The sequence below is a fragment of the Lepidothrix coronata genome, unplaced genomic scaffold (assembly GCF_001604755.1).
Source record: "Lepidothrix coronata isolate B3197 unplaced genomic scaffold, Lepidothrix_coronata-1.0 Scaffold263, whole genome shotgun sequence".
NCBI classification, from domain to species: domain Eukaryota; kingdom Metazoa; phylum Chordata; class Aves; order Passeriformes; family Pipridae; genus Lepidothrix; species Lepidothrix coronata.
This window is the reverse complement of record NW_016690443.1, coordinates 93,894-117,179: the sequence shown is the minus strand read 5'-3', so window position 1 is coordinate 117,179 and position 23,286 is coordinate 93,894. Positions and strand designations below refer to the sequence as shown.

Below are 23,286 nucleotides of genomic sequence, written 5' to 3'. Positions count from 1 at the left end.
TATTGTAGGGCTTTCATGAAGAAAAAAAAGACAAAGCACCCAAGTAGAAAGAATAAAAATGTATTTTCCTTCAGGTTTTAGACTGACACAGCAAGTACAAATCCTTTAGTGTGAGCACATTACAGCAACTTGGAAATTTAACAAACCCCAAGTGAATAAGCAGACAGTACAAGACTGAATTGTGACAGCTGCTTCTGCAGGTCTTTAACTCCCAAGCTGGCTCTAGCCTTAGCTATCTGGGTAAAAAACCTCCTCCTCCAGTCAGAGGCGGCAGATGAAAGGGAAGAAAGGATGGGCAGGAGCTCTTAAGAGTCAAAGCTTGCAGACCCCTTCTAGGAAATGTTCCTTCATCAGCCAGTCTCAAGTACGCAGGACTGGGCAAGCTTTCAAGAGCACAGGAATTGTTTGCCTGCCAATGTATCTTCACAGTAAGTTGGAACCCAGTACTGTCTGCAGTCCTGTAACAGATACAGAAGAGACCTAGAACTAGAAAACTCCAGATGAACGGGGGAAAAAAAACTGTCAAATCAGCCGTTTGAAACATTTTTGGTATGTGACCTGCCTTTCACTTTATATTATATGCATAGAGAATCTGATCTACCACTAAAGGAACATGCAGCATGATTTGCATAAATAAGCCCCATCAGGCTCTGAACCAGAGAAACTCTTTTCCAGTGGATTAAATGATCCGGTTTATGAATGAACGATCCTTATAAACCAAAATTTCCAAACACACACATAGAAGTGACACATAACAGTGATCTTCGCAGCTTTGGCAATGTAATTGTCTTGGATAGCATCTGCATGGCCTCCAGCAACTTCTATCCTCTGAAAGCCACCACAAATCCAAAGGCTTGTTTGGTCCAGAGTAAGGAAGTGCCTCTGAAGTCTCAACGCTGCCAAATCTTGCTTAGAGAAGAGTGGGATGCACTGAATCTGTAATAGGATGGGCAACTCTAGAAGAAGCCATCATAAAACTAGCAAATGCCACAGTGATTTAACTTTTAATTAAAATTAACCCATTTAACTCATTATATCCAAACCCCCTCTGAGAAGTTTACATAGAAGCCCCATAGAACACTTTTTACTTGGGGTAACTCTAGAAACAGCTTCTAACCCAGTATCTACATGGAAAAGTCAATTCTCTTCCACTTCTGCTAGCTCTTCCTGTGCTAATGGCCCAGAAAATAAAAGGCAGTCCCATCCTGGGAAGTTATTTCTGAAGGCCCGCACCTGAAGCAAATTAAGAGAAAAGAAATCTTTACAGAGATTTCAAGTTTTAATTTTGAAAGTCCAGGGCTATGGCATGGCTGTGATACAGGCGCTGCAACCCTTTCCTTGGGAAAAAGTGAATGATCAAAAATTAAAAGTCAGAGTAAACTGCATCTGTGAAAAGCAGTCTCTCACAAATACAGCAACCACCTCAAGCAAGGCAAAAAAGTGCCAGTTAGGGATAAAAAAAATCCCAAAACCTTACGTCTTGCTACAATGTTAAGAGTTGCCTGCAACAAGGCTCTCACTTTGCAGACCAAGGGGTGAACCCATCTGTGTGCTGAAGATTGTGCGTTCAGTCAGTTCCAGCTTTTGCTTATTTTGCTTGCCTTTTAGTCACAGGCATTGAAGTAGAAAATATCACCAAGTTCAGAAACTATTCTACCAAGGGTATGGGGAAGGAAAAGGTTAATGGACAGGACACTTTGGAGGAAGAAATAAAGGATACTAAAACCTAGGTTTAAAAAGCTTTTTCAAAAGCAGCTAGAACTAAATAAAAGTTTGTGACTGGAAAGAATACAGTAGATACCTAGAAAGTGATGGAGGACTTCAAGGTCTTCGCTCTACAGGGATGTGGCACCACCTTGATGCCACCTGTTACTTCTCACCCCGTCACTAGCTATTGGATCAGGGAAATTTACTCCTGAGTCAGTGAGATCTTTGCATGGCCCTCATGAAGAAAGGAGAGTTGAAATCTAGCTAAGAGAGCACATCTGAGCTCACATCTGTAACACATGGTCCTAACAGTGAGGAGACTGAGGGAAGATTTCATATTCCAGTCAATTAGTTTTTGGTGAAGCCCAATCAAGGTGAAACACAGATGATGCCCACTGGCTGAGGAAAGTCCCCATTAAGTCACACAAGCAAATTCAGCAGAACAGGTTAGATTTATCTAAAATCTTGGAAGCCTTGAAGGAAGAACTTCACACTGAAAGTGAACAAGGAGAACAATGGATCTGGGAAGGGGCAGCTGGGTGTGTGTAGGGTATGCTGTAAACCAGAGTGTAACGCTGTGGCACTGCACTGAAGCTTCTATGAATTAAGCCAAGGGTGCCTGAGACACTCTGCTGCTGTAGCTCGTTTCTCTGGGATCAGCTCCAACATAGGTAGTAAGAAGTCTGTGAATGCAGCTGCCTCATCTTGAGACCACTCGTATTTTTCCACCAACACTTCAAAAAGGCCCCAGGGCTTCAGTTTGGTGATGTGCTTCAGATCACCTGAAAACCCAAGACAGACAGGTTAAGTCTGGCAAGACATGGGAACAGAGCAGCTCAATAAAATAGGCTGAACAGCTAAACATAGATTGAATTCAGAAACTGTTCTAATAGTTGGGCATAGGGAATATAATGTGGTAGGGCATGCTGAAGGGAGAAGTAAATTACAGTAAAACCCCTTTTCTACTGCTTTGTAAGCGTATTACAGAAACGTACTTCCTTGAAAGGTTCTTTTTTCACCTCCTGCTATTTCAGATCCAATATAAGCAAATACTACCTTCATTAAATCACCAGCTATACTGCTTCGACATGACAGACAAACACTATGCCATTGACTTTGGAATACATGCAATGTATACTGCACTGTTTGAGAAAGCAATACGCTACTAAGAAAAAAGAGTTTGTTTTTATTAAAAAAAAAAGTATTAAATTAGGTCAAAACCTACTTTTTCAACTCAATACATTTCTGGGGTACTTAGGGGTTTATGATAATGTTATGTGCTCTGAGCAATATGGCTCATGATGCAAGGCACTATTTAAGGTGACTGGCATGCTAGAAATGGAGCAAAGCTGTCTAGAGAAGTCTTCAAAAGTGAGTCACCACCTCTAGTTGACAAAGATCAGCTAAATAAAGCTACATCATTTGACTAAATATCTAATGTACTGTTTTTCTACCTGCTACATTTGATCTACACCAAGATGTCAAGTACTAGGATGTAGGATACTTTTAGCAGTAAAACAAGAATGCCTTAGATTTAGCTGCAGTTTCACTGATGAAGCCTTTCATAAAACAAAGGAAAGACTTAAAGAGGCATCTTTGCTGGCAGTTCCAGCAAGACATTACTGTGTATTTGGGGTAGAAGATGAGGGGATAAGTGGTATTTCCTTTGTTTCCTTTTACCTTTTTTGGTGAAAAACTCCTTGGAATATTTTCCTGCCAAAATGAGCTTGCGAGGTATTTTCCCCAGAAGTTCTATGATCAATGCAATGTGATCTGCATGTTAAAAAAAACAACACCAAAAATACACAAGACATCTTTATGCTGCCGTTTCCTGTTCTGGGATATAAGAAAGACATTATCTGCCTTAAAAATTACTTTGATATCAACCTGAAATCAAGATTACACTAAGCAACAACAAAGCCAGGGGGCAAGGGGGAGAAAAAAAATAAGGGCAATTTGAAGCCCTGATCAGTTTGAGATGCAAGGTAGAGAATCCAGGAGCAAGAGGAATGTGAAACACCAGAACAAGAATATAGACTTGTTGCACAGTGTTTTACTGCAGAGGCTTTAGCACAGTTGCTGCGGATTTGGGTAAATAATGTTTCTGCAAGGAGCCTTTGCATTGCTCACTCAAAAGAGAAGGCTCATTCTGAAGAGGCAACCACTGAATTTCATGTCTCATTTTAAAAAGGGAAGACTTAGGCAAACAGACCTTCATCTCGTGAGTAATCTTCTCCAGAGTGAGGCTCAAACAGGTAGTCTCCTGTTGCTAACTCAAAGGCCTAAACAAACAGAAATGAGCACATTAAATCACTTCAAAACACAGTGCAAACCTCTGTGGGCCATAAGCAAAGCGGGGGGGGAAAAATAAGATTATAGCTGTGTGCGAGATTTTTGCAGGTTAAGTACACCATTACAGCCTAAGATGTGCAATGACTTTGCACCATTCTAACAACTCCATTAAAAACATCATAGGCACATCTATGATGAATTCTGGATCACAGCACAGTGCAGGACACCAGTGTGAAACACATGTGTAGCCTGTCCTCCTCCTCCCCTCAACAGCATTTTGCAAAAACGATGTCATGTCTAAACTATAGTTTCTGGGGTTGGTTTTTTGTTTTGTTTTGCTTGTTGGTTTTTTTTCTTTGTACAAAGATTCTTTCCTCTCCCCAAATTTCAGAGGCCTTTTTCAGTTAATTTCTGAACATTTGTCTGTAGATATGAAAACATGTTTTAAATGAGAAGAACATTTGCATTCATTTCAACGCACCGCTCCTAAATTCTGTAACATATTTACCCTTTATGTATTCATTTGTACTCAGAATACTACCTCTGACCTTCTGTATTCTTAGTTTTCTTTATGAACTGCTGTTGCCAAATTATTGAATTAGGCACACAGTGTAATTATGGCCACACGCTCTGCAGAGAAAACACGACCCTGTCACCTTTTCTTTTAACACATTTGTCAAAATCACAGCTTGTTTTTCAAAACAGCAAAAATGTCTATTTTCCAAGCTTAAAATATAAAACCCAAGCTTTGATAGGTAGAAAACACAGAATGGAGACACTAAAGAGGCACATATGGTAACTGACTAGACTGATCTTTTTAATCACCATATTCTACATTTGCCAGCTATTACAGGAACAGCTTCAGCCTCATCTCAGCATTACTCAGATTATACACCAGATTAAACACGCAGAGGATGACGAAAATTAGAAATTACACTGAGGGCATCTGTGAAACAGTGCTAGATACAGCAGGAAGGCTTTTTTAATATAAAAAGATATCGTCTTCAGAATTGCATGGTTGTCTTGTTTTTCCAAAAATCACAATGGGCAAAGTACAATCACATTTGGAATCCGCTGATGCTGTACAACTAAATTTTCAAAAGGAAAGCCACACATGGGGGAAAAAAAAAAATAAAACAACTCTGCTATGGAAACACGGTATTCAGCAAGTCTGGAAGTTGACTGAACACTTGTAAGGGTTTTTTGCCAGGCCTGGCCAGTCACTCAGCAGCTCAGAGCACACAGCACAAACGAGTTCCCCAGAATGCTCTGTAGAAAGAGTGTGAAATCCCCCAGCTGACACCACTCACCATGCATGCTGTGCTCCAGATGTCAGCAGGGGTGTTGTACCCGGACCCTATCAACACCTCCAAGGACCGGTACTGTCTTGTCTGGATGTCTTCAGTGAAGTGCTTGTGCTAAATAAAAGAAATGTTTTACTAAAAAGTTAAAGACTGTTTAAAAGAGGAGAATCAACAACCTGGAAGGCCACAGTAGATCAAAGCTCATTACCATTACATTTCATCTGCATTTAACATCCTCATTAACTATTTCCTTATATTCCTACAAGTGCTGTTTAAATGCTCTACGTGAGACACTCCTCCTCAAGTGAAACAGTCCAGCAATTTAGAGAAAAGCAAGCCACAAAAACAGAATAAGGGAAGACTTTCAGAAAATGCACCCTTCTCCTACCCAGTCATGACAGAGAGGCCATGATCCAGCTACCTTAAATCAGATAAGCAACACCAATGTAAGAGATCACCCTGCCAGACACTGCAAGCCTGATGTGCAATTCTGAGTTGAGACTCATCTGTCCCACAAGATCTGAAGTATTTTGCCATTTTAGAAGCCAAGTAAAAGAGACATTTTTTCTATTTGAAATGTCAAACATTTGAAAGCAGCACAGCACAACCATCAAAGAAAACTTTTTAGTTTTATTGCACGAGTATCTTTCACGCGGCTCCCAAATCCACTGAAATGGTCTGACAAACTACAGAACTAGCACATCAGAGCAATTGTTTGCAACTTTCACAGTCTCCAAGACAGCTACAAACTCCTTCAGAAATATCAGATACTCAGATTTCTATGCACTGTATGTGACATGGTTCACAGGGCTATTAGAAGTAAATTTAATGCCAGTGAGGCACCCAAAGCATGGACCAAAAGCTTATGTTTAGAGGACCATTTCTTTCTTAGTGTCCCTGCTTCCCCTTCTGTTTCTCCCTGTCACAGTTTCAAACTCACTACTTTCACAGCCAGGTCTAAAAACCTTTTTTACAGATTATTTTCCATCTGGGCATACTGTGAATGAATTTGCAGGTTTAAACAGTCAGTGTGAAAACAGTGTACACTTACCACCCAGCAGGCATTTCCTAGGTCAGCTATCTTCACTTTGAGCTTATCTGCATTCTTGGGCTCAAGAGGATTAAGAAGGAAATTCCCAGCAGTTGATTTTCCTAGAGGCAATGTGTACAACAGCTGATTAAAGCTACACAGACAGTGTCACCATCTGTCACCCAAATCCTATCACCCTCTCCCTAGCCAGGAAGGGTTTTTCTTACAGATCAGAACTTTTCCCTCCCTGATGCTTAGGTATAAAAATCAGCAGTCTCCACTATCAGCAACAGAAGTACCACCATTAAGAACTGACTGGTGTCACAAAGCAGAAGGACAGAAGGACAAGTAAGCATATACAAGAGTGACTTTCCCAGCACTCTTTGCACAGCCTTAAGAAGTCTGTCTATATTTAAAAAAACCGCTGAAATAAGGGCATTGCCAGAAACAGAACAAGCCTCACAATCCCTAAGTCTCTGAAGAAGGAAAGTCCCCATATTATACTATCTTTTTGATATACCCGTCACTCACTGCTGCAACACAATTACAAGAGCTAAAGTATATATTGGGAAAACTGAATGACACAGTGGAGAGCAAAAATATTAAGTCACTAAATTACATCCAGCAATTTGGAAAAGGGCCGTAAGAAGCAAAAGACGCCTAGTAATCTAGCAGACGCATCCACCTAATTGCAGTTCAAGTTTCAAAACATAAACTTCTCTTGCTACTTTTCATCCATGTAACTCCCCAGTGGTACTCTGGCAAGAAAATGCTAGAATACCTTTTTTTTAACAAGTACAAATGTTAGTTTTGCCCTCCTTCTCCAAGTAGATATACTTTACCTGACATTGACACAAAGATGCAAAAGTAGACAGTTTTATCCATTCATATTTTAACACACACACCTGGAATGTGTTTAAACTGCTGTACACTATCAGAATACATTGAACAGTACTTATCCCCTAATTTAGCAGCCAGTGACAATTTGTAAACTTGTGTTTCTAACTATTAGTGAAAATCACAACTGAATAAGCAACACCTTATTCAAAGGAGGAGATGTTCTTACACTGAAAACCAAGTGTATAAGTACTTGTTAAAAGTAGGAACACTTATGCATTGAAAAGTCAAAACTAAGGTGCAACTACAACCAGGAGCTACAAGCAGTGAACATCTTGAAGTATAACTGTCAGGTTAATTATTCCTGGCAGGAAAAATCTCAACCAGGTGGTTCTGATCACTTCGCCTACAAAATGCACATTTCTATTAATACTCTGATGAAGTGTTGTAACAGAACTCTCCCACATCAAGGAGAAAGGAGCCCTGCCTTACAAGGTTCCCCTTATACCTTTGTTGTCTGACGGGCTAGTATTCTCATTCTCGTCTTCTGAAGGGATCTCTGTCTGGATGCTTTCCTGAAAATTGTTAATCTCCTGCGCATTGAATGACTGCTTGTCATTGGATGTGGGCTGACACGCCATGGAATCCTCTGAAACTAAGGGCACCAACGAGTCCGACATTGCTTCTTGAGGCCTGTTCTCTGAGTCAGCGTTATGCTGACTGTAATTACAGCTATGGAAGTTCTCAGTCTTCTGTGTTTGAGGGTGATTGCCACAGTCATTGGCATTATGAAGGTCATCCTCAAGTCGCACAGACCCTTGATTCCCAGAGTCTGTGAAGTCCGTCATTTGTATCACTCCGTTGCAGTTTATTTCTGTTACACATTTTTCCACGCTGCTTTCCATTAGATTAGATGGCTCTTGTACAAGGACTTGTGCTGGAAGAGTGGAAAAAAAGAATATCGCAAAATATGTCTAAACAAATAGCTGGAAGCTATTCAAGGAGCCCACAGAAGTAGGGAGTTCTCAAAATGTAACTGAACACAATCATGCATTAATTCAGTTTGCAACAGGACATTTCCCAGTCTCTTTAGAAGGGCAGAATGCAATGCAAAAAGGTTAAATGACAACAGCCAACTCTACTAAGGTACTCTCTCCTCATACCCACACGAGTGAATGGACAACACTGCTCACTCCACGTCAGCAATACTTCAGGTCCATACCTGTCTTTTTGCCGACACTTTCCTCTGGTGGACTAACTTTTATGAGCATTTCCAGAGGGGTCTGAGCTTCTTCCTCCTCCTCAGGCTGTGTCTGCCCAGGGCTTGCTTCCTTCTCCATTTCCTCTATCTCTTGCATTCGCTTCTCTAACAACTCAGCCTGCCGTTTCTGCTTCTTTTTCAACTTCTTTTTCTTGTTCTTTGACATTTTGTCAGCCTACACAGAGGCAAAGAGAGAAATTTGACTTAGCATTTCATATTTCAACAAATCTAAAATGTGCCAAGTTTTAATTTATTTTAGAGCTGAGGAAGCAGTCTGCGATGAAAATGTCGGAGATAGCTCTCCTCTCAGATAAAAAGCAGCTATTATAGCTTTCAAACCAGTTGTCTATGGCTTTTATCAGTGCATTTTTGCCCTGACCTGAGAAACCTACATTATTCTCCCAGTGAGGGATCTCAGACTCTACAGAAAAATTGCTTTCACAACAGACCTTGAGATCACCACAAGGACTCGTTCTGGTGATACATGAGCTAATACTATTTACATCTCCAAGACAGCATTGAACGTGATGCCTATGCCAAACACAAATCACACTTTTTCTTCTGATATGAGGTTGCTTTCCCTTAACACTGACTGGATTATGAAACAATGCAGTAGATGCTATCAGAAGATGGATACTTACAGATGAAAGCTATTACACTTACTGGTTTTGGCTGTGGTGCAGTGCTCACTGAAAGGAAAAGAAAGATCAATAAATTAGTATGTCTATATTCAAAAACTATAACTGAATTCTGATCTTAAGGTAAGATTTTTCCTATGTGGTTTGGTAATAACACTTTAATGATATCAGCAACTGTTATTTTAAGGGCTCATTTCTCTACAAAAATGCAACGATAAAAAAAAATGAGAAAAGTATTAAATGTGTAAATGCATAATTAAAATTCCAGATAGAAGACTTGCTTGACTGATATCAGAAACAAACTTCCTGTCACGTAGCTTCATGTACTGCATGTATTATGCATCTTACCTAAATGAAAATGCAAATCAAAGCATTAAAATACTAAACTTAAGGAAGCTTTCTTAAGCTAAGATATGCTATGATGGGCTCAGTTCAATGTTGGTCTTGTAAGATTATGACTGATAGAGCCTTCCAATACACACTGCAGTAGTTCTTGAAAAGTACACACTGGTACAGCTTCATGCAATGGAAGATAATAAACTTTTGAAGAAAATGTGAGAAATATGTTGCCACATTTTCATCCCAGTTCTATATTGAGTGCATCATGATTGTGCTATGCAAGACTGACTATCCTACCACTTTATGAGTGCCAGATTAGCTGTATTAAAAGCAGGTGCCAGAGTGCATTTATCATCCCTCCATTTTTCTTACACAAGCTGCCTTCCCAGTCATCTCTGAGTTACAACTTATGACTAACTTCACCGTTTACAGTTGGGTTTTCAGAGGCTGCCTGCATAATTGTTCCACTGTACTCAGGAAGTTTTCCTTAGTGAGACTAGTGATGATCTGGGGGTATGTAGGAGAGATAGCACCAATTTTCAGGGGAGGGGTGAAAAAAAAAAAAATTCACCTGCAGAGCCAGATGGTGGGGGAGCCCCAGATCTCTGCCACTCTGTTGCTTCTGCAGCCAGCCTGCGAATATACTGGTCATTAACACAGAGAAGAATGTTCTCAGGTTTAATATCTGTATGAATGATTCGACATTTTGTATGCAAGTAATCCAAACCCTGAAGAACCTGCAGATAAGAAAGAAGGAAATCAACCATTAGACAAAGCAAATAATGAGCAAATTGAGAGTGAAGTAAAAATGCAAAATAGCCTAGGATGCCCAATGAACCCGAAGGGCTTCTGTGTTTGAGAATGCTCCAGATTAGAGCTAATGTGATCAGTGGTTATTACACAGTGTCACAAAATAGAGATTTGCATACAGATTTTAGTTATGATTTGAAAATGCTCTATTTACCCTCATAACTTATCAAAGTTGAAAATGTAATCTTAATACTCTACAATAAAATCACACTTTCCTCCTCCCCTCTACCTCACATGTAGAAAGATGTTTCTTCTTAGGCAACCATTTAGTGGGGAAAACTGGTTTCTCTTGCTCTTCCTATCATTAAGCACTGTGCTTACTGTGACACTTTAAAAAAATACTTCACTTATGAGGAATGACTGGGGTAAGAAGAGGTAAAAGCACAGCTGGCCTCCCATCATGGTTTAACTGGCAGAAAATAACTATCTGCAGCAGGAGTTTGCAGTAGAGAAAGGAAATATCAACCCAAGAATATTTTGCTGCACGAGAGAGATACCACTGATTTTTAACTTTTGTTTTCTTGTAAATGAGAAAGATTAGTGAAAGAGTTTTAACTGGGTCAAGGGGAACAGTGCAGTCAGAACTGGAACTTACCTGTTTGATGATTTTTTTGACACAGGGGAGTGGAAGCCCCTGATAATTTGACTTTATGATCCACTTCAGAAGATGATGTCCTAGAACTTCAAACACCATACAGATATCTGGAACTCAATCAAGGGAAAAAATGGACATCCTGACCCAGGGAGCCCCGAATTCCCAGGACTGAGGATCAAAAGAAATCCACACCAGTTATATTTTCTTATATATTAAAGAACCCTCATCCTTCTGACATAGCTTAGAAAAATTGCCTTCCTCAACAGCATCATCCTATCCTACACAATAGTACCATTATCTAAAACATGCAATACAGAGGGATGGAGTTGGTTAGCACAATGGTCCTACTGCAGCAGTAGCAATCTCTTGCTTTGAGTGCAAGCCAGTTACACAAGCAAGCATGCATTAGTATTTCCTGCTAGTAGTGAGAGGGCTTCAAGCCAACAATGTACAGTTTGGAACAGCCTAGGCTTTCACCCCAGGCAAAACTCGATGCCAGATCTCTCTGTAGCAGCATTATCTGAAAAGATAATAAGTCATCTTCAGAATAATTAGGTTACTTTCTTCACCCTCCCTTGCCTCTTTACCAGCAAAACAAACTTTTGACAAAGCCTGGACTTCAACAATATTTACATTATCTGCTTTTCGGCTATAAGATCTCAACAGCTACAGTCACTCCAGTGACATATTCAGTACAGTGCCCTTGCTTTAGAATCCAAATTCCTAAGACTTTATTAGGCTGCTTTTTGTATACACTGGCAGAAAGTACACATTTCACAAGAGTGGAAGAAACACAAGATCAGGTCAACATTTACTCAGAAGGTTAATAGAGGAAATACATTATGAGCCTACTGTTTTCTGAAGTGTTAGAATATTTATAATCTACAGCTCAATTATCTCAAGCACTTAGTAATTCTCATTGAAATAAAATTTAAGCTATTGCAAAGTGAAAACATGCCTAGAAGTCCGACTTTCAAATGTTAAGGATCCATTAGGACTTGCTACAAGTAACTGCCTATTAAAAGGCTGTTCACAGAATTACAGGGTATTTTCAAAGCAATACATTTTTAAACATGCTAACAATGTTGATAAAGTACAAAGTAAGATGCTTCCATAACTAGAAAACAAGCTTATTATCAAGTTATAGATGGCATGTGTTTGCTATTTTCACCTACTGATCTTACTGTTTTGTATCGCTTTACTTAAATAACAGGTTATTTAAATAGGCTTAAACAGGCTGCTTGCAAAATGGAGGGGTTGGGATAGATAAGTTCTCCTACCCCAAAGGTACCTCTTATACAGCCATTCAGCCCAGATTCACTGATGGCATCGGCACGTTAAAAGCAGGACCAAACAGTGCGGCTTCCACGGCTGACACACATTACATCAGGCTGAAAGATCACTCTGAACCTGAGCTTAGCAGGCAGTTTTGAAGCAGACCGTTCTACAGCAGGTTTCCTTGGGCAGGGAAAGGGATGCCTGGGCATTGCTCCCCAGCCCAAACAGGACAGCTGCCCAAGCAACTCCCATTTTATGCACTTCTTCGCTGTTATTCCACAAAAGGATACGAGAGCCATTGACTCCTGAAATCTTGAAGTCATCTAATAACTGAACAACTTTCTCTTTACTTGGATCATTTGGATCACTGTTGCGGACCTGCAGAGAAAGAGATTATTGTGAAGTCAGATCTACTGCACTACTGCTAGGTTTCTACACAAAGTTTTTGCAGCTAGATGATCCAGAAATATCAAGCACATGACAAATTTAAACTCCTCAAAATGGAAAAAAAAAATAAAAAATTAAACACAATTCAGGCACTCACCGATTTTAGCAACTTGATTTCATCTAGTGCTGTTTCTGTGTAGTGCTCTGCACTCTTCACCACCTTCATTGCCACAAATCTCCTCCCTCTATTCACACATGGCAAGTAAATTGGAAACAGTTAATGCTCATACAAAGAACTTGTTCTCCAGGATTATCCCAATTCTTTTGCATGAAAGAGAGCTTATTTTATGCATAATGGAAAAATAAGGTTTAAACACTCAAAGACTGTCTTTGAGTCTTTTTTTATAAAACATTCATGTTAATAATTTCTCCTAAAATGTAATAATAGGTCAGAAACTGCTGAACACAAGAGTACTCTTCCCACATATGTGGTTTGTCCTGTTAACTCCCTCCCACACATTTGCATCCACAATATCAAAAGAAACTTCTGTTTAGGATGCAGACAGCTATGTTTTGTGTTTTTATCTAAAAGTAAAAAGATGTTTTCTGATCACATTTGTAAATTCCCACCAGAAACACTAGCTAGAACAGAAAGACTTACTGGATGTCCCAAGCCAGCCACACAGTGGAGAAGTGGCCCCATCCAAGCTTCCGAATCACGTGGTATCGTCCATTAAAGAGATCTCCTATTTTCACAAGGTGATAACCACCTAGAAAAATAGCAGGAAGAACCAAAGAACAGGTGTGTGGAACAAGCATCAAAACTTAAGGCAGACTTATTTGATGTGTTTAAATTTTTAATCATATAAACAAACGCAAGCGTTTCTCTAATTGGATCTTGCTAGTACAAATACACAGTATGTTGGAGAAGAAACTGTGAACAGCCCTCTAGTTGACTCGAAAGTTTTAATATAATTGAACTAGAATGACATGTCCATCTTTTCAATTAGGTAATCTCTACAGCATCCCAAAATAATATTTCCTCAGTGCAAGCATCTGAAGTCTGCTAGGTTGATCATCTTTGGAAAATACAGGTTGTAATGGTCAGTAACAGAATCTTTCAGCTAAGTATCAATATTGCTTTTGCATGCTCTGACCCCATTATATGAAAGGGTACTGCAGCCGAGATCCCGGAGTTTTCCTTGCAATTGCCTTCCTGACTGAAAGGCACTTTGCCACTTGACATCACCACTGAAAACAGGGAAGTCTCTTCCCTGTTCCCCATATATCTCTCAAGCTACTGACTAAGCAGGAGGATTCCATAATAGAAGCAAAAACATGAAAAGCCAGACATACAATGGAACTAGCAGAAAACAAGAAAGGAAATTGTGATTTGGCATTTCCATTTTCTCTGTATTTAGTTTCTGCTCAGAGAAACAGTGGAAGACTATTTGCAGACGCAAAGTTTTCTGAAGAATGGACCAACATGATGATTTGATCTTCAAAAGAAAACTGAAGAATTTGAAAAGGATTTGAAAGTGTCCTTTTTACAATGAAAATAAAAAAAGGAATTAAATGCCTACTTGCTTTTATCAATAATGAAAGTCCTCTGGCACAGAGGAAAAGTTAACAGCTTTAACTCATGCATTAAAAACAGCTCTCAACTCAAATCTTGACTGATAACAGAAGAAAACTTGGAGAAGAGCTTCTCCATTTCATGTTGGCTTGAAAAATGTTATCATCATGCAGTCTCAAAACACCCTTGAAGTATGATGGAGTCTATTTTCATTCTCTATAGTAAGTGAGAAATGAAGGGAATTAAATTGCAAATCCTGCATCTTAAACAGGCAAATTCTCACCTTTACAGTAATCATTTGGATCCTCTTGCTCATCATCATCTGATCCCAGGATTTCTTCCTCTTGCTCTGGGACATCACTCTCTGAATGAGCAGCGGGGCCCCGGTGCTGAGTGTCAGGTCTGAAAGAGAATACACTGTGTGTCTCACACATGTTCTCTTGAAGCCTGTACCTCTTGTGTCACACGAGGGATTGTTGATAATGGAGGAGACGCAATATTCAGCCTTCAGAAAAACTATTCACATTTAAATGCTTTTACTCCTAAGCTAGTATAAAAGTAGAGAGAAATAATTTTTCCTATACTAGTGAGAAATACAACTTAATGTCCTAGATTCACTTTCATAGAAGAACAAAGAAAAGACCAGACCAGATAGCGAGTAAAAGCTTAATGATCCACCAAAACGTTAGCCTCTTTGAACCCCTTCCCAGCCTTTCATTCAATGAGGATTTTTCTGAAGCAAATTTATATTTTATTTGTTACCTCATGTAAAACCTGAAAATTTAAAATAACATTCATCAACATTTAAAGACTAACATCAATCAATTCTCACTCCTTTGGAAAAAATGTAAACCAGTGTTTTAGAACTTGTGCCCTTCATCTCTTTCACGTTCAAGGTCAAATGAATGTTTAACAATTCTTCTGCTTCTAACACTTTAGAACTCTAAAGCCCCTAACTGACCTTTATTTCTCCTGTTCTCATATGGTAAGCTGCATTTCTAATTCTTCTCTTCACCAGAGGTCTAAAGTTTATTACAGTTGTCTGAACTACAGAGAGGGGAGTACACAGAAGATGTTCAGCAAACTGCTGAGAGTTTGTTATTGCAGAGGGATTGAAATCAGGCACTGAGGCGATGGAATTTTTCACTCCCACGTTCATAAATAAAACTAGTAATGTTAGGTGTTTAACTTTTCACCCAATGTGCTACTCTGAGTTCCTGCTTGTGAAGACCATGTCTGCAAAGGCCACCTCAATGCTCTCACACATTCACGCTGTGTTCGAGTTCCCCAAGTTAAAACATACACTGTCTCCCGTGTCTCAACTCCTTTATGGCATCACACTGATCACAGCGAAACAGCTCATGAAACAACACTAAATCAGGTAATTTATTTATTTTACAAAGCATTACAGGGAACGGTTAAATGTCTACGAAGTTTAATATTCAAGATCCTTCCATAAAATGCAAACACTTATAATTGCAGGCAGCAATGGCAAGAAAGGGCCATGGACAGAATGGTCGAAGGGGAAACTAGATGCTCATAGACAACAAATCCTATAGACAGGGTAAAGAGAACAAGAACACAGAATTGGACGGAAAGAATTTAAGCCCAGGAGCCACATACATAGCGTAAGAGTAATTCTCTCCAACGCTGTTTCAAGATTTTTACTTTAACTGCACAAGATGTAGGGGATTGGAAAGGACTCAAAAGAAAATTCACCTTAAGAACTACTGACAGAAACATCACGCCATTTTGCAGTCCCAATGGTTTTTAATAATAGTAATTTCATGCATCGAGGGAGAAGTTACTGGAAGCATTAAACCCCATTCATTCTCTTGGAAGCTTTCTGTGTCCCTCCTAAAGGGCTGATGGATCATGCTGACAGTCTCGCACATGACACACCCGGTAGTCTGCATCTGAGTCTGTCATGAAGATCCAAAAGCATTTCACTTTTACATTATAATCTATTATACCAACTAATGTGAGAGCTGTATTCAGGTCATATACATTTCTACAGTGCTATTTCCTTTATGAAATCATCTCCAAAACACATCTCTTTCCTTCACCTTCCTGTGAAAATTCATTTGATGTTATTACATCCCACCATATTCTTCCCTCAAAATGACCATGTCAGCTGAAGATTAAGAGAGAATCAATCAGTGCAGAATATGTATTACTACCTAAGAAAAACTGATACACAAAAGCAGAAGCCTCATCTGTCTGCTTTGCTTACAAAGACACTACTCTAAAAAGCACAAAAGGCTGTTAAAGACAGCAGAAAAATCCATACTATACCCAGTATTTAAAGGTGACAGCTGAAACAGCTGTTGGCAGTACTGCAAAATGCAGATAAAGTATATAAAAACTCTATACAAAACAATTATTTACACATTAAAAATCAAGTGTTCTAGGGTACTTATTTTTATAGCCACCTCTGGTCTACCCAAAAACATCCTGATCACCTTTTCCTTTTGCTCTCTTAATGTGCTAATTAAACATCAGAATAAACTGGATATGCAGGGTCCCTCTGCAGCTATACAGCAGTATTCTACTTAAGAAAAACAATGTGGAACAGCAATGCTAAGGTAAAATGCTAGATCTTCTACGGAATTTGTATGAATCCTCATCTAGAGACCCTCCTGAAAGTCCTTATTCTCTCAGCAATGCCTGAAGAACAGCATAAATTCACGAGACAAAATTAAAGAGTGTAACCTACCTGCATGAAGCACGGCCTCCCATTGATAAAGAAATTCCCGAAGTCAGCCCAATAGTTTTCAAAAAAGCCATCAAAAATCAGACACCACACTATCTGGGGAGCAGGGGGACATCAGCAGCAGGCAGAGGGGTTGGTTCTTCTCGAACACAGCAAAGCTTTGTGTAAGAGTGAGGGAGAAGAGGGATTTGCCTCCAGCACCCAGCCGCAGCTGCCCAGCACTGCATTGCAGGTGAAGGGCCGTGCAGCAAGGCTGGGGCTTGCTCTCAGCTGATCTTCCTGCAAATTCAGTCATGTTAGGGAGTAAGCATAAATAGATTCATCCCCTTCTCTTGATGTCTGTCTCATTCTTCCCTCTCATGAAATTAGATTTTCAGTCAGATACTTTGTTTCATCTTCCTGAACCAGCCGGTTTTATTTGCCTATTCAATAGCCCACTGCATTCAAAGCTCGGAATGAAGACAAGGATCATGGTAATTGTCAACAGACCAACCCTGTGATAGAGAAATGCCAGCACAAACATGCAGAAGAGAAAGGGCGTTCAAAGTAAAAATGAATTTTCTAAAGTAATCCCAAACTTCCCCATCCAGAGTTACAAGAAAAACTTATCTTTTATGCTTAAAAGTAACAAAACAAGCAGAAGAAGTCAAATTTTCTTTAAAAAGTTGAACTGAGTATTTTTCACAGCAGCAGGCACTTAACATCATCCTCCAACAATGCAGAAGAATTACCAGCCATTTCCTGTGCCTGTTTATCCTGCTGGTTTATGTAAGTGATAGGGGAAACAAGTCAGCAACATGACAGCAGGACTTTATTAGTGAAAGACACTCTGAAGCTGGTCCTGCAGTTTCAAGCCAAGAGGTTTAAAGAAGAAATGTGTTCATTCGGTTGTATATCTAAAGTATTTTCACCTTAAAAGCTTACTGAAATCTGAACATCCCTTTAACAGTTTAGCGTTGCCAAACCTCTTCATATTAGAAGAGGTACTAACAACATGCAAAATTTTCCACTGTAGACAAGATTTTGATCCACGTTCATTGAAGATATCAGCCAATAACTTTGTTCACCTCTGCAATGCACAGCAGGGATGGTAAAAGTTATTTGCTTTAAGTAGATACAAAAGCAGATTCCGTCCACCCTCAGACAAGGAAGGCAACATACATTTAGCCCAAATCACTTTTGTCACACCCATCATCCTTATATATGTACTAACAAAAAAGATACTCTTTTTACACCTTTTTATTTCAGTTTGCCTCTCCCTTGATATTGGCAAAGATTACACCCATTTGTAGGAAACTGAAGAGAAATGCTTTCCTAAATGATTTTTAAGTCATCTGCAACACAGTCTTCATAAACATTGTCATCCCTTATTTGTGAGCTCAAATTACACACATGAATACCCCCAAGAAGAATTCAATTCAGTGAATGTAACATGAATGATGACTCCAGCTCACCCTGTAGGTGCCACAGATAAAGGTTAACACACTGTAGGACTTGCTGAACAAAGTGCTGTCTTCCACCTTAACCATCCAGCCAATCATTTCCAGGGCTCTACACCCACTACAGCAAGATCTCACCTTCAGTGTTGTTAAAAATTCCTTGTTTTCATTTGAGAAAAAGAAAAAACTCCATATGGCATGGTGAAAAGCCAAGACTTAAAAGTTCCCTCCCATTTTCACATCTGTGCATCAAGACAATGCCTCTTTAAGGAAGTATGCTTGCAAGCTGCATCTTATTCCTGTTCCTTAGTGTGTCTGTAATTTCAACATCATGTTAAGGCATATCTAGTGAAATGACTGCTTCTGATGCCAGCCTCCAAAATGCTTACATGCAGATCTCCTGGCAAACCTCATGTTCAATAAATATGGTAACCGATTACACATGAACTCTTCAGTACGAATTCAGGTCCAAAATGATAGAAGTATTTTTCTGTTTATATGCAGTTGATCTTTCTGCTCAAGAAATTTCAACTATTTTGAGGGGATTTGAGAGAATAATAAATCATAGATTATAGGGGCCTTTTGAGTCTATAATCCACATTATTTTGTGATTATTGCAACTCATTCACTCCTGCATCCCTATTTTTCTGAATAAAAAATTGGTATGCTCTCACAGTAGGGCAAATCCACAATACTTGCTGCTGTAGAGCACTCATCCCAGAGCTACAGGACTACCACTTTCAAGAACTTAAAAAAAGACTGGAGATGGTTGAACATTTAGCTTTTAAAGAACAGTACTCAGAGGCACCAAGACATACTTTTGATTAGTGGATCTTCAGGATCTCAGTTTGAAGATAAGTAATGGCTTCCACATGGGAACAGTATTAATACACAAATAACAGGCAATCAAGTTTCTTGCTCCCCATACCCACTCCCCCACACAAGCACTGAACAAGCTGTTTGTAGAACTGTCTGCTATTCCAGCTATTCCACGGTACTTCCATGGAAACCCGCAGATCTTCAGCTGTGTCCTGTCACAGTCTGATAATCACTTCTGCATTTGAATGAAAAAATTCAGAGGACAATGCATTCTTACTCTACCTTAAACTTGTGTTCAAAATACTTATGAAAGACATATCCCTGGTCTTAATTATGAAAGACAAGTGAGGAAAACATAATCCAAGATCCTGATCCCAGGCAAAGCTTTGAACAAGTTGAGAAAGAAACCAAGGTGATTGTCAGAACTCCAAGGCTCCTCAAAGACAGAAGTAAAGTGATACGAGCAAGACATACAATAACAACCTGAAAGTATCAGATCTTACTAAGAATTTCTGCTCCCCAGACTGCATAGAGAAACTACCAACTTTGTCTCTCTTCACAGCAATACAAGAGAGGAAGAAGAAAGAAATGAGGTTTCACTCCATGTAAAGAGTCTTGCCAGAAAATTTCAGGTAACTGTAAACCAGTTTCTTGAAAATAATGAATATTGCAGGCACTTGGGAAGATAGGGTGGAAGCAAGACTACACAGAGAATTATGTTTGCAATTCCACAGAAGTCACACAAGGAAAACTAGTCTGAGAAGTGTTCCCAGGAAAGCACTGTGCATCTCTCCCACCTTCCTCAGGACCAGGGCAAATACTACATCTAACACATCTGTCTCCCAGTGTTGAACTCCAGAGACATAGTAACTACTTCAAAGAACTGCAAAAGACTTCTGCATTTTTGACACTTCAGCAAAAATAACTACCTGAATGTACCTCACCAGATACTGCTATCTGAAGAGTTTGTAGTTAAACTTCCTAATGCTTTTGTATGAACAAAAGCTTGTAAACCTACAGGCTCCTTTTTGAAAGGCTTTTTTGAGTGTCTTTGGGAATCAACTGACTGTCAGCACCCAAGATGTTCACACCTCAAGAAATTATAAAATTATTACACCACATTCTTCCCCAGATAACTTTCAAAGAGCCACCTTTGGGCAGCAACACGAACTGCAATAACCTACGTACCAAGCTCCCTGTGTTTTGTTAGCAACTAAAGCTTTGACATGCATATTTCCTGACATATTCTTAACATTAAGGAAAAAGCCTCTCATTTTCTAAAAAGAGTTTAGACTAAAGGAATTTTCATTCTAATTCCTTGTCCTTCTGATGGAAAATGGTGAAATTAAGAAACTGAAGTCAATGCTTCACTCAAGGCTACAAAGCAACCCAGTGACATCAATATTAGAATTCAGGATCTCCTTGTATCTAAGCTTGCATTTTGTCCCTCCAAGGCATTCAGCTGTCACCCTCCCCGTCTTTCTCCTTGGTTTTCACAGATATGGGATCTGAGCAAAAGCACACAGCCATGATATTCTTCCAACTCTACAGTGGCAGCGACAGAACTAACAAGCAGGCTTGGCAAGTAGAAACTTCCTGAGCAAACATTTGAGACTGCTGGTTTAATGAGTCTTCCGTATCACCAAAGGTTTGGAGTAGTTTTACTGGCATGGGAAAACATAGGTACCTCACCTTCATAATTCCAAGAAACTCTACCTGTTGTCTTTCTACAGAAGTGTGTTGTGATAAATGCATTCTCTCCTTCATGGATATCAAATGCAACTTTTAAGCCAGGAGAGATGGAAAGAAATAGGAACATCCTGAATTTGCAGAAAATTAAGAACGTGGTTGACCTTCCCATAAAAAAAGCTTATACACAGAACCATAATTAGTATTTAGAAGGTGTTTCTGTAAATAACCAGTTTAGGCTTGTCTTGTCTGAATGATGTAACTACTGCATGATGAAAAAAAGAAGTAACTTTCCAGTTTTGTACGAAACACAACTCATTTTGATTACTTTAACCTTTCCAAGTGGATTTTTTTGTTCAGTTGATAGGTAAACTTAAAGTAGGTGCAGTTATTTTCTAAAATAAAAGATATTTTGAATTGTTTTAAATCCCTTCAGAACATTCTCTGCATTTTTATACTTACTCATAATAATTCATAGTACTTACTAAACTCAACCTTTTAAAATCAGTTGTTTCATGTTTTTTACTGCACAAGTACAGAATACAATATATTACAGAAAAAGTTACATGCGCAATCTAAACTACCATAGAACATCAGATGTTAAAGACACATTCCACGCAGTTCCAAGTTTAGATTTTGTGGAAAGTCTTGCAACAACCCAGCTAAGCTTATTTTAGAAGATTTAACTCAAGCAGCTTTGTATTAAATAGCATAAATATTGTGGAACTGTATCTAAAGTTAGAGGCTGACACTGGGTTCTTTTAGTTGTACAACATAAAGCATATGCAAGCTTCTTTAATTTCTGAGGCATGATCTAATAAAACTATGGTACCAGAAAACAGAGTCGAAGCATGTAGTTTAAGAATATAAACACAGCATTTTACAAAGAGTACAGCTCTGCACTCAAATCAAGGTTAGTGGCAAAATCAAGAGCTAGCCAGCAGTACAGATAACCTGTCCTGGATATGTGGTTAAAAAGGATTAAAAAAAGAAAAAAAAACCAAACCACCACCAACATGCCAGCACTGAAAGTTACCATTCAGCAACCTCAGAATTTACACAGAAATCAGTCTTTCCAGCTGCACTGTGGACTCTATTGGCAGAGTCAGTATTGTTTGTCTGCAGCTAGAGAAGAAAAAAAAAGTAACATGTATAGAATTAAACAATGGATTATTCGCACAGAAATTAGAAAAAGAGGAGAGTTTCAAAAATTGTCCTAATGCTACCTTCAAGAAATACCAGGAACATGTACAGAACAGCATGGAACCATAACACGCATCTCCCAAATACTTTAGTTAGTGCTCCTCGCTCCTCAAAAGCCCTATCTCCAAAACAACTGAATCTCGGCTGGAGACAACAAGAAAAAAAATGAAAATCCACATGATTTTTTCTTAGGAAGTGACTAAGAAAGCATCACTCTAGGCCTAAAGGAAAAAACCTCCAAGTCCCACCCTCAAAGCCTTACTTATTGAAAACCTTTGGTTCCTAGGTACCAGCGAGTAAAAAACCTCCTGAGACACCAGAGATTTTACAGGAATAAGCAGCATGTTATGGAGCACACAGAACCAGCTCTAGTATTTACATCACCTTTCACTAGAAAGGAACCCACGAGCAGCACTGAACACAGTACTTAATGCAGTCTGGTGGAAGCCATTGTTTAGTATTTACTCGAGTTCTTTTAATTTCTATATCTGCATCCAAAAGCTCACCACACATAAAGACTTGTGACATTCCTGTGGTAGGAGAGAAGCCACACGAGAGCATCAAAGTTACAGAAAGAAGTAAACAACGCATTATGGCATTCTTTCGGTGAGATTAAAAAAAAAAATTAAAAGAAAATCTCAGGGGGCAAGAGGAGGAAGAAGAGTCAAGAGAAGCTGGTTCCCAAGCCAGCAGTTACTGAAGCGCTCGAGGGGCTGCAGAGAGGGGACGCTGACAAACTCTCCCCGGGGTACAGCCTGCGACTGAGGAAAGGAAACTGCAAGGACAGAGCCCGACACGGAGCTCCATCCATAAGCACGACTCCAGCTCCATCTCTGGGTTTCGGGGAGAAGCAGGGAACACAGAACCTGCCGTTCCCCCGTCCAGCCAAAAGAACCGCGACAGGCGACGGCGAGGGGCCGTGGGCGGAGAGCTGGGCGGCAAAACCGCCGCTCCGGGCCACGAGCACGAGAAACGTGCCCTCAACTGAGCTCCCGTTAAACACCGGCCCAGCCCGAGGGTCTCGCACGCTTCGGCCGCCGGGATCGGCAGCCCCTTCCCCGAGGGGACACCCGAGGGAAACAAAGAGGCGGCGGTGCCGGCGGGAGATACCACCCGAAGAGAGTCGGGGCCGCACTTACTTCCTCTGGGCCTTGTCCTTCTTGGCTTTGGTCCGCTTCTTTCGGGCCTGCAGAGCCAGCACTAAGGGAGAGAGGGAGAGAAGAAGAGAGGGGCGTGAGGGGCGGCGGGCCGGGCGGCGGGCCCGGCGGGGGCCGATGGAGGCCGCGCCGCGCTCACCTTTCCGCTCCATGGCCGCCAACGCCGGCGCCCCCCGGCGCCTGCGCTGTGCCCGCCCCTGCGTCGCGCCGGG

General features: G+C 40.1%; 1 protein-coding gene and 1 long non-coding RNA gene across 4 annotated transcripts in view; one reads left to right on the top strand and one right to left on the bottom strand.

The window, feature by feature from the left end:
* Window positions 1-3,054, top strand: part of LOC108507637 — a 9,048-nt gene extending 5,994 nt beyond the window's left edge. The window contains exons 2-3 of the long non-coding RNA XR_001878208.1: window positions 1,956-1,959; window positions 3,044-3,054. This is a non-coding gene — a long non-coding RNA (uncharacterized LOC108507637). The remainder of the gene's footprint in view (window positions 1-1,955; window positions 1,960-3,043) is intronic.
* On the bottom strand, window positions 45-23,286 carry SRPK1 (SRSF protein kinase 1). 3 transcript variants are annotated; one of them, XM_017835782.1, is made up of 16 exons: window positions 23,214-23,286; window positions 23,057-23,117; window positions 14,338-14,456; window positions 13,140-13,248; window positions 12,636-12,723; window positions 12,382-12,469; window positions 10,814-10,920; window positions 9,980-10,145; window positions 9,095-9,120; window positions 8,393-8,606; window positions 7,679-8,107; window positions 6,355-6,455; window positions 5,310-5,417; window positions 3,920-3,989; window positions 3,388-3,480; window positions 45-2,489 (listed from the first exon to the last, which is right to left on the bottom strand). In XM_017835782.1, exons 1-16 carry the CDS (start codon window positions 23,224-23,226, stop codon window positions 2,305-2,307), a joined length of 1,977 nt encoding a protein of 658 aa, XP_017691271.1. In that variant the 5' UTR covers window positions 23,227-23,286; the 3' UTR covers window positions 45-2,304. The 3 variants fall into 3 exon arrangements, with proteins under 3 accessions (XP_017691271.1, XP_017691270.1, XP_017691269.1); XM_017835781.1 differs by lacking the exons at window positions 23,057-23,117; window positions 23,214-23,286 and adding an exon at window positions 22,693-22,763; XM_017835780.1 differs by lacking the exons at window positions 23,057-23,117; window positions 23,214-23,286 and adding an exon at window positions 16,771-16,808.

What these genes read in the sequence shown, in the direction of transcription:
- SRPK1 (XM_017835782.1), bottom strand. An exon ending in CTGCACCACAGCCAAAACCA is followed by an intron (nt 8,607 to 9,094) that starts GTAAGTGTAATA and finishes GCCTCTGTGTAG; the next exon opens with GCTGACAAAATGTCAAAGAA. An exon ending in GGAGTTTTTCACCAAAAAAG is followed by an intron (nt 2,490 to 3,387) that starts GTAAAAGGAAAC and finishes TTGGGTTTTCAG; the next exon opens with GTGATCTGAAGCACATCACC.